Below are 18876 nucleotides of genomic sequence, written 5' to 3'. Positions count from 1 at the left end.
AGAAATCAATCCAGGAAAAGTGAAGGGAGAATGGCTGTGGGGATGAAAGGTTATGGTTAGCACTGTCTACTGTATTACATGATTGCTCCAATGTGAAAAGTGGAATCACAGCCCTACTGCAAAACAATGTGAACATGCACAGGAAATGTGGTGTCTATGACTATGTCACAGAAAGAAAAAAAACATTCATAGCTGAAAATGAAAGAGTCATTAGATTATTTTATCTGCAAGTGATTACTTGGAGGAAATGGAGAAAAAAAGTGCTTTTTACATAGCATGCTTTCAATTGCCTATTTTAAAACCATGATATCAAAATGGGTAGATGTACAGAATTAAATTGTCATAGTGCAATGGTAAAAAGAAGTGCTACGAATGTGAACTATGCAGAACACTTCAGTGGGTTTTGTGGATATGGGGATGGTAGTGACACAACAAGTAGGGTTAGTGATACTATAGATGCTGTTTTGGAAAATAAAATGGGTGTACTCAGAGTTACCAAAGGTTGTTTTTGTTTTCCAAATGAAAAATGGTGTAAAAATTTAGTAGAGATAATTTGTGAAGCACAGATGTTGCACAGCACAACACTGCTCCTCTGTGATTTCACTCCTGTGCTTTGTATGTCCTCACTCTTAGAAGACGCCCGGCCATCCAAATAGCACAGACAGGAGGGCAGATCTCCAGAGACAAGCTGTGCATACATGTCAATGTTCTAATAAAATACACCTCCCTCTTCTAAAATATTCCTTGGCTTACCCTATTTATGAGTTACATTAATCAACACTGTAACAGTAGTACAGTAGGGCTTGCCTTTATAACATGGGTCAAATTTCTGTGTGTTAAATCGGTTACTGCATTCCTTGGACTTTGCCCTGGAACTTCACTTCTGTGCACAAGTAAAAAATCTATAGAATGCAATGACATCCACAAGTTTTTAATGGTTGTAAAATGGCTCTTTACAGAGAGGAAACAGCAAGGATGCACCTAAAATGTCTTCTCTCCCCACTTTAAAAAATCTCACTAAAAGAACAAAACCCCACATTTTAATTTTACACGGCTCGTTAAATTATGGACATCAATACACCTACTCTGTACTTTATTAGGGATGCACTAAACACTTTTACATTAAAATTGAAACCCACATTGCCACAGTGTGCTTTTGCAGAGGCTACCAATTTACACTGCCCCCTTTTGCTGATGCCAATTATTATCTATTAAAGATGAAAAACTGGAACAACCATTGATAACATCAGGTCATGCTAAATTCGAAAAAAAATAATAAAAAAAATGACATGGAACATTTGACGTTGTATTAGAAGAATGGTTAGGATACAGCTAGAATACACTACACTAGAGTGGTCTACATGTAGATATCTGAATAATGCTATAATAGAGTGGTCTACATGTAGATATCTGAATAATGCTATAATAGAGTATGACTTAGGGCTTGATAGTTAAATGCATGATTGTAACCAAAAACATTGCAATGGGAAACTATTACTGAACCATATCTATCATGACCCTTAGTCATCCCCTTGTTATTGTGGGAGACAGCAGTTCTGTGGCAACTACTGCCACTAAAGAGCAGCCACACTGGTTCTGGCAATGTCAGGTTACATAGGAAAGAATAGCCTCTAGGCATGTTTCGGTAGAAGGACAATATTTGCCTATTGATAAAATATCATGTCTCCAAGTTCCCCTTCACCCTGACCCACAATGACCAAACAACTTTAATTTACAAAATGTAAAAAAATGATAGTTACAATCATAAGGGCTACACCACCTATTGTCTAATGTTACATAAATGTCACCTAAAGTCTGAATACAAAAATATATTTTAAAGGCTACAGCCCAGACTGATGTAAGTAGCCATATATTTGTATGGGTACCTAGTTTAGCCTTAAATTAGATAAATTATTACATAGTTAAAAATGAAGAAACAGAATTAATTAATTGTTAGGGAATGATCACTTAACGTTGAGCTAAGTGAATGAAGACAAGAACGAGTCACATACATAAAATATTAGTCTGATAATTTATTTTGGTAAAATCATGTTATAGCATAGAGAAAGGCAACCCTTTACTGTGCACATTTTGTTGATATAAATGAATTAAAAATGGCTTATAGTAAAGGTTTCTACCAATTTGTAATTGTCAAGTGTTGCCTTCCTATACTATAACATCAATCTAAAGATGAGATGTAGCAAAGCTTGGAGAGTGACAAGTTGAAAGAGATAAGCTACTAGCCAATCAGCTCCTAACTGCCATATTACAGGCTATATTTGACAAATTACAGGTAGGTGCTGATTGGTTGGTAATTTATCTCTCTCCATGTTATCTCTCTCTTCAAGGTTTGATACATCTTCCTCTAGGCCTTTAACGTTAGTAGACATGTGTTATTTGCATTATTATCCCCATAATCCAACCTCTTTTAACAACTGTGAGATGCGCTGATGTTGTTGATTTGCCAGCAGCATTCAAAGCCTCACACGTGTACTCTCCTTGGTGCAAATCCATTTGTACTTTGTTGATTACTAATGTATAGATATCATTATGTTGTGAACATGTGAAGTCTATGCCTGAAGACAACAGTCTACCCATAAAGTACCAGCTAACAGTCTTAGCACTGGTTATAGTTGTTTTAAAGGTCACACAATCTCCATCATTAGCATCAGAGTCCATTAATCTTTCTTTTATTAATGGAGGCTCAGATTCTCTTAAAGCCTCTTCCAAATATATTTCTTCCAGTGTTTCTCTCCTTTTCATCATCTCTACATGTCCCTGAACCAGTGCAGTGGAAAACATAACTTCATCTGTATAAGCCATTGCACCCACATCCTTAATATCCATATTCTCCAAGACATCACTAGGTGTCCACTTTGGAGCCATATGTTCACATTCGCTTGACTCTATAGCTATATCAAGCTGCCTGGTTTCTAGGTTTTCAATAACAGAACCAATGGCCTCATGGAATGTTGGTCTATCTACCACAGTAGCTGCTGACATATCCTGTTGGTGTGTACTTGTAATCAGTACTTTTTCCTGCCTGAAGACAGAAACAGTTTCTGGTCTTTCAGATTCTAAGATCTGCTTTTCTTCAGAAAATACAGCCTGTAATGCCACTCTCAGGTATGACTTAAGGTCAGCACTTTGTGGATAGACCAAAGGAAGTGACAAAGTAATTTCTTCAATGCCAAAATTGCTTATTGTGATCAGGCAAGTACATAAGATGTGTTTTGATTCTTTGGTTATTATAATGCTTTTAACGTCTATATTTTCTACATTATTCAGTATTTCTGCAGAAAATATATGTGGCTTGGTAAACAAGGCAGAATGCAAAGCATTTTTTATATGACGTTTTAATTCTAGACTAACTGTTTTTGAATATTCGGAGACTAGGAGCTCTTCTTTATAAAGGATTTCTAGATCTAATACTTCTGGTGCACTTGTTGGTTCATTCAGTTGAGTTTCCACAATTAAAGTTTCAATTCCTGATTGTTTTACTATTTCCAGGTTTTCCTCTTGTATGGCATGTTTTTCCTCGAGGACTAAAGGTAATCTTATCGACTGCCCTTCCTGAATTCTTGATGCCAAATCTTGTTGGGCTCTGTCTAAGAGGCATACACTTTCTATGGGAAATCCATGGCTTTTAATGCAAGTGGTTTGTAAGGGGAATGTCAATTCCTGTGTAACTTCACAAGCATGCATGTGAGTGTCTGGCAAGACTTTGTCATGACTCTCATCGATGGCCCTAGTTTCATTTGTGGTACACAGCTTTACAAGAGGTTGGTAGTCTTCTTTCTGTAGGGAAGCTGTTTGCTCTTTATGTGATGCAATGAGGTCTTCTTTTGGCATTAAAAAAACATTTTCCACAGTGTTAACACATTTGTGTTGTTGACGTTCCAATACAGAAGTAGGATCTATTCCTTCAGGGAATATTTGCAGTGCTTCTAGGGTTTCTCCTGAAAACATCTGTTTTTCCTCAAAAGCTAAACTATGAGTGTAGATTTTCTCCATTTTGTCTATTGCAGTATGTGGCCCAGGTTTTCGGAAAACCAGATCTTCTTCTTTGGCTAACAATAAGTCTGGATGTATGGTTTGGAGGTGTAAAAGTGTTGGTTGTTCTTTAGTTGAACTCAGTTGCACTTCCTCGCCAACACCTTGTATTTGACCAGCATCTTCAGACAAAATGGCAAGTTGTTTTTCAGTTAATGAAGAAAGTAGGAAGACTGGTTTGTTGGTGAGATCAGCCTGGTCATCAGAAGGTATATTAAAATAAAATGGTTCTTCGCATGGTAATTGTGCATTAGTGTCTACAACATGCACATGCATTGCCAAACTCTGTTCTGAATTAAACTCTGCAACATCTGCTACCTCATTCTCTGGGATAGGAGATGTATGTTCACATGGGATCAGCTTTCTTTCTTCTGATATTAAACTCCTTGCAATGAGTTTATCTTTTATGAGAATAGCTTCATCTTTAAATTCTTTAAAGTCAAGTTCTTGCTCCTTCAAAAAGGATTGTTGGGAATTTGTTACAGATATACCCAACGGGTCTGACACAACTGCCTCAGCTGTTGTAAGCAAATGTGGCATACCTATTGCCATGAGCTCTGGACATTCCTGCCCAAGCAGTTGCTCTTTTGTGAGCTCCTCAGCATACTCTACATTGTGGGTATGCAAAACTTGTTTTATTCCATGTGTGGGTATTGTGGACACTATTTCCTTAGCTGGAAAAGACGCAGCCATGTCACATGATATTATATGTTTCTCTTCTGCTACAAGTGAGATATACTTTGATCTTTCCTCACTTGTGAGACCTAACTGTACTGTGTTTGGATAGCTATCTTTTAATTCTGTTTCCTTATCTGCTGTTGTGGTTTCTTCAGTAATTGGTACTTGTAGAGGCTGAGTTTGGGTCCCAGGTAAGTCTTCAATAACAGGACTCATGATTTCTTTGACATGTTGCTCTTCAACATCTCTATGTTCTGTAACTGCTGATGCAGATTTAGGGATGTGTTCCTTTAGTGTAGATTCAAAATGGGCGACTTGATGCTCTGAAGTCAAAACTTCCTGTATTATATCAACTTCCTCACATTGGGCAGAATATTTACCTTCAATGCCAATTGTATACAACATCCTATCATGTTCTTGTAGTTCACTGCTTGCCAGACCTGGTAATTTAACAGCATATAAGCGTGTTTCAGTGGTCTCTTCCGCAGAAGCTTTTTTATAAGACTTAATGCTTTTTGTTTGAGGTTCTTGGGTAAGAACACTTGTATCTTGGACTACAATTAGGTCTATGGTACAGGATGCCTCCCCAAGACTATTAAATGCTTTGCAAGTATAAGAACCACTGTCTTCTTGCTGACACTTGTGCACTGTTATAGACCCACTTCCATCTTTCTTATAGCAGAAAGTATGATGTTTCCCAGGCAATAGCTCTTTGTTATTCTTAAACCACTGAACTTTAGCCTTTGGATTGCTAATAATTTTATATTCAATCATAGCATTAAGATTTTGAGTACAAGTAACAGGTTCTGGGGTATTTACAAAAGAAGGTGCACATGGCTCATCAGTGCCCTGTGATGAAATACCGACTGCCAAAGTTGTCTCTAGTTGTTTGCTAATCTCTATTCTCTCTTTGTGCTCTACAGTGAGATATGAGCTACACATTGTCTCTCCATATGCGTTAGTGGCAATACAGGTGTATTCTCCCTCATGCTGTATGTTCACATAAGGAATAATGCAACTGTATTCATTATCATCATACACAAACGTATAAGCCTCACTAGTGCTCAGCCTATGTCCGTTGTGCAGCCACTGGAGTTTTGGCTTGGGAAACTCACTAATAATAACTGATAGCTTAGCTACATCTCCTATTTTAGCATTCACCGGTGCAAGTTGCTTAAGGAAAACTGGAAAGTTAGCTTCTGTTTTAAGCTTTAGTTTGCTTGAGTAAATTGAGGATTCAGGCATAGATTCAACAGTTCTAGCTCTAGGTTTTAACTGCAGATCACTGCTGTAGGTTTCTCTTGTCTCCTCCTCAGTAGATATTATAAAAGAATTAGACACGTCTGTACAAAAAAGAAAGTGGATGACATTATATTAATATATTTCCTACACCAGAATATTGACAGCATATATATTTGGCTTTATGAAAAACAATATAAAAGTTTGTTTGCAATAAGTTCATGTTATGACCAGCTTAGTTTTCTATCCAAAGAATGAATAAAATCCCTATACAGCAAAAATAAACTATAAGGAGGACTCCACCCACAGTAAATAAGGTTTTGTTTTGTAACTCATACCCTCCCATTTATTTGCAAAGCATAGATATTGCTCTTTTGTTGCCGCATGGTGGAAAAAACATATTACAGTTATTTTTAAGGTCTGCATACTACTTGTCTTCAGGAGAATCCAGCTGTTTATCAGTTGAGCTTAAGGTATACAAAACTGGCCTACATCTAACCCAGAGGTTCCCAAACTTGGTCCTCAGGGTACCCTAATGGTCCAGGTAATGGTAACCAAACTTGGTCACAGGTGACTTAATTAGTATCCTCAATCAATTTGATTTAACCATCTGTGTTTAGCCTTAAAACCTGTACCATTAGGGTGCCTTGAGAACTGAGTTTGGGAACCACTGCTCTAACCCCTCCTCGGATTTTGTTTAATTCATAAACTACAATAGAAAATGGAAGGCCATCAATTGAGCTCTTCACCCTTGGATAACTTTTACATTTTAAAAACAGGTAAGGTAACCCATATTACTGCAAAGAAGCTAAAACCTTAATAACAATGAAAAAATGGTAAGCAAAATTTGATGGGATATGAATTGGTTGCTGTTGTTTTAAAAAAAAAAAGTTACAAAATGTATTTTAGATATTTTCAACAGTTGTCAATACTGTATATCAATGGCAGTTGGTGAACCTGGGGCTGGAGCGCAGCCCAAAACTAAAGGAGTTGAGCCACACTCTCCGCAGCTCCAGACGCTGCCCAACATAACTCGCTAGGAGTCAGCAGGAAGAACAGGAAGCCCACCAGGGTCTGTGCAGAACAGCAGCGGTGGATAAGCACGCCCCCCCAGCCTCCAATGTCAACCAGCTTCCATTGGCTAGCTGGGGGTGGGCAGATAGTCAGCTAGCCCCAGTGGTATATGCAATTGGAAAGGCAAAATAGAAGTTAAAAATAGTAATAGAAAAAAAGCACCAAATGTATGTTTCATACTATTTTCTTGAATGAATAAAATTATACCATGAAAGATACAGTACAAACAGAAGCATAATATTGAAAAGGCACATACTGTATTTACCCATGTGGCATTATGATGTCTCATTTTGCATGAACATGAAAGTGTTTTTTATAGTTTTGTTTTCCACCAAAAGTTATATTACTTATTTTTTAAATAATACATTTTTGTACTATTTACCATAAATTATAGCACAAAAGTAATTTGAAAGAATCTACAATATACCTAATGCAACCGGGTAGAATGAATATGCTAGACGATCGCATATTTATTATGAATTATTCTTGGTCGCATACAAAACTAAACTTATTCATGCTTTATAATTGCATTTAGTAGTTGGTTACTATAGTCCCAGGGTATGCAATTAAAGCTATACAGACTTCGATGTACTGATGGAGCCCTTCTCATCTATCTCTATCTCTATCCCTTTAACAGGATTAATTGAGCCAGGGCAGTCGGACTTAATCCCCTGCTGTAATGACTTAATCCCCTGCTGTATTGTTCTCTCTGATTGTATTGCAGCTGAGAACAATAGATGAAAGGCTTATGCTAATAAGCCTTGGTGCACCTAGGGGCAGCAAAGAATCATAGATGAGCGAGGCTCCATCTGTACAAACTGAACAATGCTGTTGGTAGTCGGTAAATCCAAAATGAAAGTATATTTTAAAGAAGGCAGTCGGGTCGCATTTGCATAAGATCTCCAACTTAAATTTAAACTAATTACATACTACTACTAACTCTATTAATGTTTGAATGAAAACTTCACTTTCAATTTTTTTTCTAACTGTCCACTTTTGCTCTTATAGCTCACGGACTAATACCTTTTACTGAAATATGGCTCTTAGGGGTATATGTACTAAGCCTTGGAGAGAGATACAGTTAGACAAGGATAAAGTACCAGCAGACCAGCTTCTGTTACAGGTTGTGTTTGACAAATGACAGGAGCTGGTTGGTTGGTATTTTATCGTGGAATCCTTACAGTTTACTTTAAACTGCATTACAAGGGAGTAAAAAGGATGCAGTCTGACACTATAACCAAATACAGACTATATTATAAACAGCTGACTAATACTAGAGAACAAAATGACAATGCATACAGTATAAAAATTATCATCACACAGCACTAAGTACGGATCCCAATCTATAACTAGTGTCCTACCCCCGAAACTCCCCCTTCCCCTATTTTTTTTTCTCCTCCCTCCCCTTCTCTCACTCCTCCCCTTATATCCTTCATACTTAACAGACCTCCGACCCACGGAAGGACCTCCCTTTCTTCTTTTTCTTCTCTCTTCTACACCTCTTGATCTCTCTCTCTAGTCCCTTCCTTTCTACTTGCTATACCTATCTGTCTTGCTATATACTCGTTGTCTCTACTTTAGCTCGAACCCTTACGAGCTTCCGCCTCTTCCTGATGTTATAGCTCTTTTTTCTTTTTTTTTCTCTCTAAAAATATCTTTCTACTTATATTTTCAATCTCTAGATGTAATGTTAACATGCTATATGTTTCTCCCCTTCTGTTATTTCTTTGGAGAAATTTGATACCATTGTATTTACATTGCCCCCCCGGCCACTTGTTTATTGAATATATTTCTGTTATTCCATTTTATGCTGAATTGTATACTTCTCCTTCTTAATAAAAAAATTACATGATCAAAAAAAAAATATCATCACACAGGTGTATATTGTTATATGATTTTAATAACTATGACAAAGTATAGACCAATTAAGCAATAACAAACATTTAAATGCAATTTAGGTAAATACATGAACACAATGCAACGAGAGTTTTCAAGCAAAACATATACAATGCTACATTGAGTTCTGGAAACAATTTATTTTTAACGATCTACTGATCGCAATGTACCCATCACCTGCACAAGTGTCAACAGCTATTTTGAGAATGCAATCAATCAATATAGTTGTAAATGGGGGCTGTCCCCAAGAAATAGAGACTCAATGTGTGACACTATTATTTAGTAAATGAATAGGCTGCATTCTCATTAATTCAATTCCATGTTATAGTAAGTTCAACACACAAACTAGCAAGTGTATGTGTAGATGACAGATTAACTTTCACTCTGATTAAGGAATTATCATTGGAAATTATATGTGATATAAGAAAATGCACACAACAATCTATCAGCCTTACACAACTATGGGGGTAATTCAGACTTGATTGTAGCAGCAAATTTGTTAGCAGTTGGGCAAAACCATGTGCACTGCAGGTGTGGTAGATATAACATTTGCAGAGAGAGTTAGATTTAGGTGGGTTATTTTGTTTCTGTGCAGAGTGAATACTGGCGGCTTTATTTTTACACTGCAATTTAGATTTCAGTTTGAACACACCTCACCCAAATCTGACTCTCTCTGCACATGTTATATCTGCCCACCAAGCAGTGCACATGATTTTGCCCAACTGCTAACAAATTTGCTGCTACGATCAGGTCTGAATTACCCCCTATATCCTGAACATATATTACCACTAAAACAACCAGTACCCAGTATATTTACACAATAATTCTAGAAATTAAAGCCATACATGTTTCATCATTGAATCTTGCTCTTTTTATTTATTGGAAACAAACAGTAAAGAGATGTGGCAGAAAATGGCAGTGATTGCTTTGTCGACACTGTGTGTCATCAAGTTTTATAGAGTGCAAAATTATTAGCTTTCAAAGTAGCAGTCATTTTTATATAGATATTATTTCTTATGTTATTACAAGCGAAGCAACTGTTTCTGCAGATCCTTCCTTATTTGTAGCTACACATTTATATTGGCCTTCATCCTCTGAAACAACATTTTCTACTATTAGCTTATGATTACCATTTTGTTCTTCTTCAAGTAAATACCTCTCACCCTGAACCAATTTATCATCCTTATACCAAGACACATCTGGCTGGGGTGAACCAAGCACTATGCATTGGAAACATGTGTTTGTTCCAATTGGAGCTGTTGAATCCAAAATTGGTTGTAGGAATTTGGGTGGTGATGCAGTGACTTGAAACTCAAAACAGCAACTCTCGGAGTCCTGGCCTTTAAATTGTATGTCTTTCTCTAGAGAAGGATTATCAAAAACATCAAAATGTATATTTAAGCATTTTTCACCACCTTCTTCACATTCACCTCCAGCAACAGCTACCAACTCAAGGGCTTTATTCACATCATTAGGATCCCCTTCAAATTCAAATTCAACTTGTATTTCTTCTTGATTTTCACTTGAAACTTTCTGATCCATAACCAGGTCAAATTTCTGAGCCATGCCATCTTCACCTTCAAGGGGAATTATATCTGAGCCCTTCAATTCTTCTTTTAAAAAGTCCACATCTGCCCCAATCACGCCTAACATAGCCTTGCATGACACCTCACCAAAACTATTCTCTGCTTTGCACATGTAAGTCCTTGCATCAGACGTTTTGACTCCATTTACCAAAAGACTTTGTTTTTCTCCTTCCACCCTTATAACATATCTCGTGTCATCTGGCACAATACACTCATTTTCTTTGAACCATTTTACAATTGGTGTTGGATTGCCAATAACTGAACACTTAAATTCTGCATCTGATCCTTCTTCTAAATTTAGGTCTGAGACCGTCTGAATAAAACGTGGTGGTTTTTCAGTTACTTCAAAGTTTATCCTTACATTGTCACTCTCTCTTGTGTCACTGGCTACATTCTGGCCATCATAAGCTAGTGGAAGAACATCAAGGGAAATGACCATGCTTTTACTATCTGGGCAAAATTCTGGAATAGTAAGTATTTTGACTTGCTTCTCAAAGTCTCTAACTTCACTTTCATCCAGTTCAACTTCCAATAGTATTTCTTGAGGAGAAGGTGACCTTGATGTTGTATATTGCTCCATATCAAACTCCATAACATGCTGATGGGTTACAGGGGGTGGTAAAGCAAAAGACTCACCATCATGAGGTAAAACATCCACCTGGGCAAAAATTTTAGCTTCCCCCAAGGCATTCACAGCAATACAACTATAGTTCCCACTCTCGCTTATTTGAATATTAACAATTTCCAGTGTATGCACATTACCTTCTTCTTCTATTTTAACTCTCTGTTCTTTTTCAAGTAGTAATGAATTTCTATACCACTTCACTACTGGGATGGGAATACCCACAACTTCCACAGTAAAGCTTAATGTACTATTTTCAAAAACACGTTTTTTAAGAAGTGCTTTAATGAATGCAGGAGGCATTTCAACATCTTCGGTTTGGTCTCCTTCACATTTTTCTGAATCCTGTAGCCCATTTTTAACTTTTGGAACAGCAGTGTGTTCATGTACAGGAGCTGCAGAATCCAAAGGTATCTGACTTTCTGTTCCAACAGGGTTCACTATTTGTTGAACTGGTGTAAAGTAGTGGTCTGGAGAAGTTGCTGGAGTAAGAAATGATTCACTTAATGGAGAATGAAATGGTTCAGTGGAAGACGGTGGAGTGAAAAATTGATCAATTTCTACCGCTTCATCACTAAAGACACTACCAGCTTCAATTGACATCTCAGATTCTGGAGAAAAGGGGCGAGCAGACTGATTCTTATAAAATTCATAAACCGTATCAAAGGTTACATCCTCAACTTCCAGTGATGTTACATGTTCCTCCCAAATATCTTTCCTGCTATTTGCTTCCTCTGGTTGTAGAGATTCATGTTCTGCACGAATAGGGGATTGTGGCAAAACACATTTTCTATCTGATAGCTTTGTATCACTAGGGTGCTCTAAATGGCCATTACCAGAAATACTAACATTTTCCTTTTGGAACCAGTTTTCTTCAGCAGCTTCTAATTTATTTTCTTGCCCATGTGATTCCAAATCAGAGTCGTCATTGCTAACTGACATGAGATAATCATTAGCTAACAAATCTTCACCTTCAAAAATGCCGAGATAGGAAATATCGTCAATTTCATTCAGATTTTGAATTTCGTCTTTTTTAACTAGTTCATCCAAATTTAATCTGAAACTGTTTTCTTCTGTAGGTTGTGTTTTTACATTATCAAACACTTCACAATTCTCTTTCTTTATCTCATAATTCGCCTTCATTGGATCAACGACTTTTACCGGTAATGACTGTGGTCCTGTATCTGCAGCAACTGGAGTTTTAACCACAGAGCGTCGTCTTTGTGGGGCTATAGGTAAATCATTCTTTACAGCAACATTTACTGCCTGGTCACTGGTGGTGGTTTCAATGGAAGTATTCGCTTGTGTCGTTGTTTTACTGTCAGCGTCTGTTACTGGTTTGTGCTTTACAAAAGAGTGCCTTCTCTTTGGGACAACTGGCAAGGCTTTCTTCGTATCTTTCTTTTCTCCACTCTCTATGGATGAATTACTGCTCTGCTCAACAGTTTTACTTTCCATTAGATTGTTCTCAGAACTAATAGAAGATTTACGTCTAACCAAAGAATGTCTTCTTTTTGGTACTGCTGGCAATTCTCTTTTCGTTCCAGCAATGTCACTATCTTTAGTTATGAAACTGAGGCATTGTTCTATGATGTTCTCTTTTACAGCATCAAGCCTAATTTCAACTGCATCATTGCCTTTAATCTGTAAAACTTCACTTACTGGTTCCTGACCCAGTTTTTCATTGGCATTTTCCACAAAAACTGACATGTTTGAGTGTATTGCCTTATTTGATAGTACAGTTGTGTCTTCTTTAAGCTCTTTTTTCATAATATCTTGGATACAACTATTTATGTCCTCGTCCTTCTCTGCATGGTCATCAATATTAGCAATTACACAACTGTCATCAACATTTGCAATATCTGCACTGTCATAGGTAGAAAATTCCTGCTGAGCGTGAAGTTTATCCTTTTCTTTTCTTTTATATTCTATACTTTGCTGGTTAGTGTTTTCATTGGCAGTAATTTCCTGCTCTGCAAGCTTATTTCTCTCAGGTGTATCACATTCTATTAACTGTGATATACTTTCATCTGTTTCAGTGTTACCTTTGTAAACAAAATCATGTGTCCTGCTGTCTGAGACATCATGATTAATATATGACACACCTTTGTCATCTGCCTTTTGATCCATGATTTTTTCTTTTTCCTTGCTGCTACCATACCACGTAACCTGTGGCTCAGATTCCCCTGATATTAAACATTCCAAAACTGGACAGACCTCCTCTTTGTCATCTACTTCTTTTTCATTTTCTTGCACTGTTTCATGTGCCTTTCTAGAGACATCAAAGCCAAATGTAAACTTGTGCTTAATTTTTTGACCATTATTAGTAGATTGTGTTTCCTGTTGAATTTCAACTGTCTGGAAATATTCTTGTAATTCATTGTCAATCTCAGGAACAGGAGTAGGAGCAGTAACTTTAATTTCCACAGGCAGTGATAAGGATGCATCTGATTTGCAAGGTATATCATGGGTAAACAGTGGAGGCTGAAGGCTGAATCTATCAATACTATCTAGAACATGTTTATCCTCCGCATCAGCAAAAAGTGACACTAGCTCCTCATCTTCACCTTCAGTAAAATGTTTTGAAATGAGCACCTCACATTTTATTGTCATTTTAGCTTTATCCTTATCTTCATCTTCTCTGCTTTTAATCTTAAGTTTTCCAAGTGTTGTGTCAGTTCCATACTGGTTAAATATTACACATGTTATGGAACCATCATGTTGAGGAAGAACAGAAGAGAAAGTCAAAGTAGATTCGGTTTCTGTGGTGAGTATGACAAAGTCTTCATTACGGGGTATTGATTTGTCATTATTGTACCAAGAAACTGTTGGCTGAGGATAACCATGGAAATGACATGTAAATGTGCATGAGTCACCTTCAGAGGCTTCTTGATACTCAATATCATGAGTAAACATAGGTGGGCATGGAAATAATTTCACAGGAACAGACTTTTCAGAACCATTATAGATCTCCTTTCTGATCTCAGGTTCCATTTTATGAAGGGTTGTAATCTCAGTTTCTTTCAAAGCTGCCAATTCTAACTCCACATCCTCTTTTTCTATGGGGGCATAAGTAACATGATCTGTCTTGTCTTCTTCCATTCCAGAATATATTTTAATAAATGTATTGACTTCATCGGTTACTTCATTGTTTTTTTCATATTTCTCTGTTGTCATTGTCTCTTCTTGCTTTTTACTGCCAGACAAAATTTCTAAGTCAGTAGTTACTGAATCTCGTTTAATTTTAGACATAATTGGATCAATAATTCCAACTGATTCTGGGAACTCTAAATCACTATATTCATTTTCCGCTGAGAGATTAGAATCAGTAATTAATGGTTTGACAGTGAAATCAGATGAAGCTACTGATATTATTTTCTCATTACTGGCCAGAGGAACATAGTGCTCCCTCTTAGTTTCCCCCTCCTTGGATATCTGAGGAATAAATTCTTCTTTGCGGACTTTGTCGGATGGATTCAGTTTCATTATTTCCTGTTGGTTCTGCATAATTGGAGATGCACCAGATTTTTGTCGAATTTTCGATGTTACTGGTTGATTCAAGTTACTAGAATTTGGCAATTCTGACTCATAATAATCAATCAACTGTTTAACAACAGGAGTGTCCCCTTCTGTAAGTTGTAAACCCTTCTTAGTGTTTGAAAGAAAATTGCCCTCTTCCTCTTCATTTTTGTCTCTAAATATTTCATTAGAAGGTTGTTTGTCTATATTGACTTCAAATTTCTGCTGATCTTTTTCTCCCTGTTCCATTTTGCGTGTGCATGATTGAATTACATCTGATCGTAGCAGTTCCTGCAATATTCTACAAGATATGTCACTCTCAATAGATTCTAATTCCACATCAACTTTTCTTTCTTGGCCATCTACTTTGCTTATTGATGATGTAGATGTATTAAATTCTTTATATGTATGTTTCTTGGGAAAACCCAAAGGTAAATACTCTTTCTGGTCTTCATCTTTTCTATGGGATCCAAAAACATCATTAGATTCTAGTTTTTCTTCTTTCTTTTGCTGATGTGCAGTTAAGTGCACTAAACTTGCTTCTGAGCGGTTTTGTAGCACTTGAGATGTAACAGCCTTGTCTATATGAACTGACTCTGGTATTATTTTAGCTGTAATTGGTTCATAGATTTGAACTGGTTCTTTGAAACCTAAATCTTTCTCATCTCTTTGAACACTCTTAGCTAGTGGTGTAGCATCCGTTTCTGCAATTAATGCATTCCCTTCAATATCCAATGGCAAACTTTCTCTGTTTTCTTCATCCATTTTTATACACTCTAGTTTAATTTTCTGTGTGGTTGAAGGCACTGATTTAGTTTCAAAAGGTCCCTGTAAAAATCTAGATTTAACAGGTTTATTCAATAAAATAGATTCTGATGATTCTAATTTACTCTTTTCAATTTGTTTTTGGTTATCAGTCTTAACTACTGGTTTTATAAAAGTTTTTGATGTAAGTATTGGTTCGTCTTCAATATCATCTAATAGTGACTGCTTCTTATTCCTTACTTCTTCATTAAAAGTCCTTTCTTGCTTCTTATTTTGTGCTGTTTCATATGTATCAAACTTTTGCTGATAATGTTCTTGAATTCTTTCCGATGTTATGGGATGTATTGATTCTTGCAATTCCAACTGAATTTTTTCACTTGGTTTTTCAGCACTATTAGACAATGATTTAACAGAACTATATTCTGCAATGCTGGATTGTGTTTGATCACATCCTATAGAACATTCCTTGGCTCCATCATTACTTGAGAATGGCTCACTAAAAAAGCTTTTACCAAATCCAGTCAATCTATTAGATTTTTGCAGAATATGTTCTTCTTCCACGACATTGTCATAACTTGAATATAATGTACTAGCTTCAAGTGGTCCTTGTCGTATTCTAGACTTCACAGGTTTATTAATTTTCATTGGTTCTTCTGGTAATTCTATGGTATGCCTTTTTCCTTCTTTTTGGACTGATTCAGCAAATAGCTGATTTGAAAAAGTTTGTGTCTTTGCTGGAAATTTTAATTCTTCTTGTATGTCCAAAGGCAGCTTTTGATTGTCAGTGTCAGTTTCATTTATAAGTATTTCATTAAAATAGGTCTCAATGACTCTCTGTGGATGACGCAATTTAATTTCATTTTGGCTAAATTTTTGGGCTGTTCTACGCACATAACTTATTTCAGAACGATCTTGAAGTACTTTAGATGTAATGGGTTTGTTAATTTGAACAGACTCTGGTAATTCTAAATCTCTGTTCTTTTCTGTTGCCTCATTGTTAATGTTAACTAATGATTTTGGAGAGCATGTGGTCAGTTGTAAGAATTTTGATAACTCTTCGTGTTCCTTCTTCTGTTGTTCATTCCTCTCAATAAATATTTCGTGAAAGGCACCTTTTCTGAAGTCACTAACTCTCTCAGAGGTATCCACTTTAGTTTCTTTTTTATGCGCTATTCTCTGTGTAGATGAATCCAGAGAGCCAGGCTTGGGCATTTGCTGTAGGACTCTACTGAGTTTAGATTCTTGTATTTGTTCTACAGTTTCAGGAAATCTATCTAAGCCAACTTTGGGCATTTGCTGCAGGACACTGCTAATTTTAGGTTCTTGTACTTGTTCTATTGTTTCCGAAAATGTGTCTAGGACAGGTTTAGACATTTGTAGCAGAACACTGCTAAATGTAGGTTCTCGTGCTTGCTCGATTGTTTCAGAAACCCTGTCTAAGTCAGGTTTAGGCCTTTGCTGCAGGGCACTGCTAATTTTAGTGTCTTGTGCTTGCTCTATTGTTACCGAAAACATGTCTAGGACAGGTTTAGGCATTTGTGGCAGAACATTGGTAATTTTAGGTTCTTGTAATTGCTCCATTGTTTCAGAAACACTGTCTAGGTCAGGTTCAGGCCTTTGTTGCAGGATACTGCTAATTTTAAGTTCCTGTATTTCCTCCATTGGGTCAGAAAATGTGTCTAGGCCAGGATTAGGCATTTTTTTCAGGATACTGATAATTTTAGGTTCTTTCATTTGCTCTACAGTTTCAGAAAACAGGTCTAAACTAGGTTTAGGTATTTGTGGCAGAACACAACTAATTTTAGGTTCTTGTGTTTGCGTCATTGTTTCAGAAACCCTGTCTAGATCAGGTTCAGGCCTTTGTTGCAGGATACTGCTTATTTTAGGTTCCTGTATTTGCTCCATTGCTTCACAAAATGTGTCTATGCCAGGTTTAGACATTTCTTGCATGACACTGCTAATTTCAGGTTCTTTTAACTGCTCCAAAGTTTCATAAAATGTGTTTAGGTCAGCGACTTTTCTTCCATAGCTAGTGTCATCTGGTACATCCAAAAATGAGCTGAATTTGTATTTTTCTTTTTCAATGTGAAAACTTACAGAACTTGTGTCACTTTGAAAAGACTCCAGGTCTATATCAGAACACACATCAGAGGAGCACATGGAACTCCTGCTTCCTCTTGCTCTTTTAATTTCACGCAACTTTTGCAACTTGGCCTGAATTTCTTTGTCTAACAACTTATCGCTTTCAGAAATTTTTGTATCAAGACGTTTGTCTCCGGAAAATATTTTTTCAAAGCTTATAGTTTTTACAATCCCTTTCCTAGGGTACTGGCTTCGCAATATTTGTGTTTCCCTCCGTTTATCAAAGGGAGACCCAACACACTTCAGATCAACTTTTAATTTGCTTTCTCTTTTTTTCTGAACTAGTGAATCAATACTTTCATGAGTTTTCTCAGAATACCTGACAAAATCTAAATATTTTGGATTCTGCTCTTCTCTCAGAGCCACAAGCATTGAAGCTGTGCTCTCAGCTGAGCCTTCACTGTTTACTGCAAATATACGATAACTTCCAGAATCTTGATCCTCTACACTTTTAATTAACAGACTACATTTATGAATGTGCATATCACTTTCAGTCTTAATTACCCTGCGCTTATCTCTACCAATATGTTTATTGTTGTGAAACCAAGAAACTTTTGGCAATGGACAGGCAACCAGTTTACACCGAAAAACTGCAGGCTCTCCTTCTAAAACTGATCGAAACTTTAACTTCTGTGTGAAGGAAGGCTTTATGAACTCGGACCAAGAACCAATTGATGATGTCCGACTTGCGCATCTTTTAGAGGAGACAAGTCCATGATCCAAATAGTCTTCTGTATCTGAAAAGGCACCTCGTAAAGGTCTTCGATTTTCACTCTCAATTTCCATGTCCTCATTAAAAAACAACTCTGTCAAAAATAAAATAAGTATTTTAAAATGAGGTCACTTCCTCAAAAACTTGAATTTAAATTACATTTATTTTTCAACTATTTTTTTTATATTTAACCATATATAATTCATGCTAGATAGACTACAAATCCATAAAAATATTCACTCACCATATTTGTTCGAATAAACGCAATGCCTTGTTCTTTTTTAAAGACACCAAAATCGTTCGCTCTGTGTTCTTTCTTCAAACTGTGGAAATTTCTTCTTCATCGAATGCATAAATCTCAAAAATGTTTAAATAGCATGTTTTCTGTGTATGTACAGCTGTCTGAAAATTTCAGTGGGTTTAAAGTTTAAGATTAAAATTTTACCTGACTTGCAGACAGCAGAATAAACGCCCTTTCTGATCCTTTTGGATGGGAGTAACTTGTATCTATCCTTAAAATATCTACATTTGAATGAGAAGGCGTTTATTCGAACTAATACAGCCACAAAATTATGATGTAATGCGGAAAA

At 36.6% G+C, this 18876-nt stretch overlaps 2 protein-coding genes across 30 annotated transcripts in view; both read right to left on the bottom strand.

Annotated features, from left to right (window-relative positions):
- TTN (titin) overlaps positions 1–18876 on the bottom strand; it is a 302099-nt gene that overhangs the window by 203130 nt on the left and 80093 nt on the right. The gene's annotated exons all lie outside the window — the stretch shown is intronic.
- LOC134944633 (muscle M-line assembly protein unc-89-like) lies at positions 9789–18615 on the bottom strand. Its single transcript, XM_063933378.1, has 2 exons — positions 18531–18615; positions 9789–18380 (listed from the first exon to the last, which is right to left on the bottom strand). The coding sequence occupies exon 2, from the start codon at positions 18358–18360 to the stop codon at positions 9955–9957; it is 8406 nt and encodes a 2801-aa protein (XP_063789448.1). The 5' UTR covers positions 18361–18380; positions 18531–18615; the 3' UTR covers positions 9789–9954.

This window comes from Pseudophryne corroboree, chromosome 7 (assembly GCF_028390025.1).
Source record: "Pseudophryne corroboree isolate aPseCor3 chromosome 7, aPseCor3.hap2, whole genome shotgun sequence".
In the NCBI taxonomy this organism is placed as follows: Eukaryota; Metazoa; Chordata; class Amphibia; order Anura; family Myobatrachidae; genus Pseudophryne; species Pseudophryne corroboree.
The sequence above is the reverse complement of the archived record's forward strand: the minus strand, read 5'-3'. Positions and strand labels throughout refer to the sequence as shown.

What these genes read in the sequence shown, in the direction of transcription:
- LOC134944633 (XM_063933378.1), bottom strand. Translation starts at nt 18,360, where the DNA reads ATGGAAATTGAGAGTGAAAATCGAAGACCTTTACGAGGTGCCTTTTCA.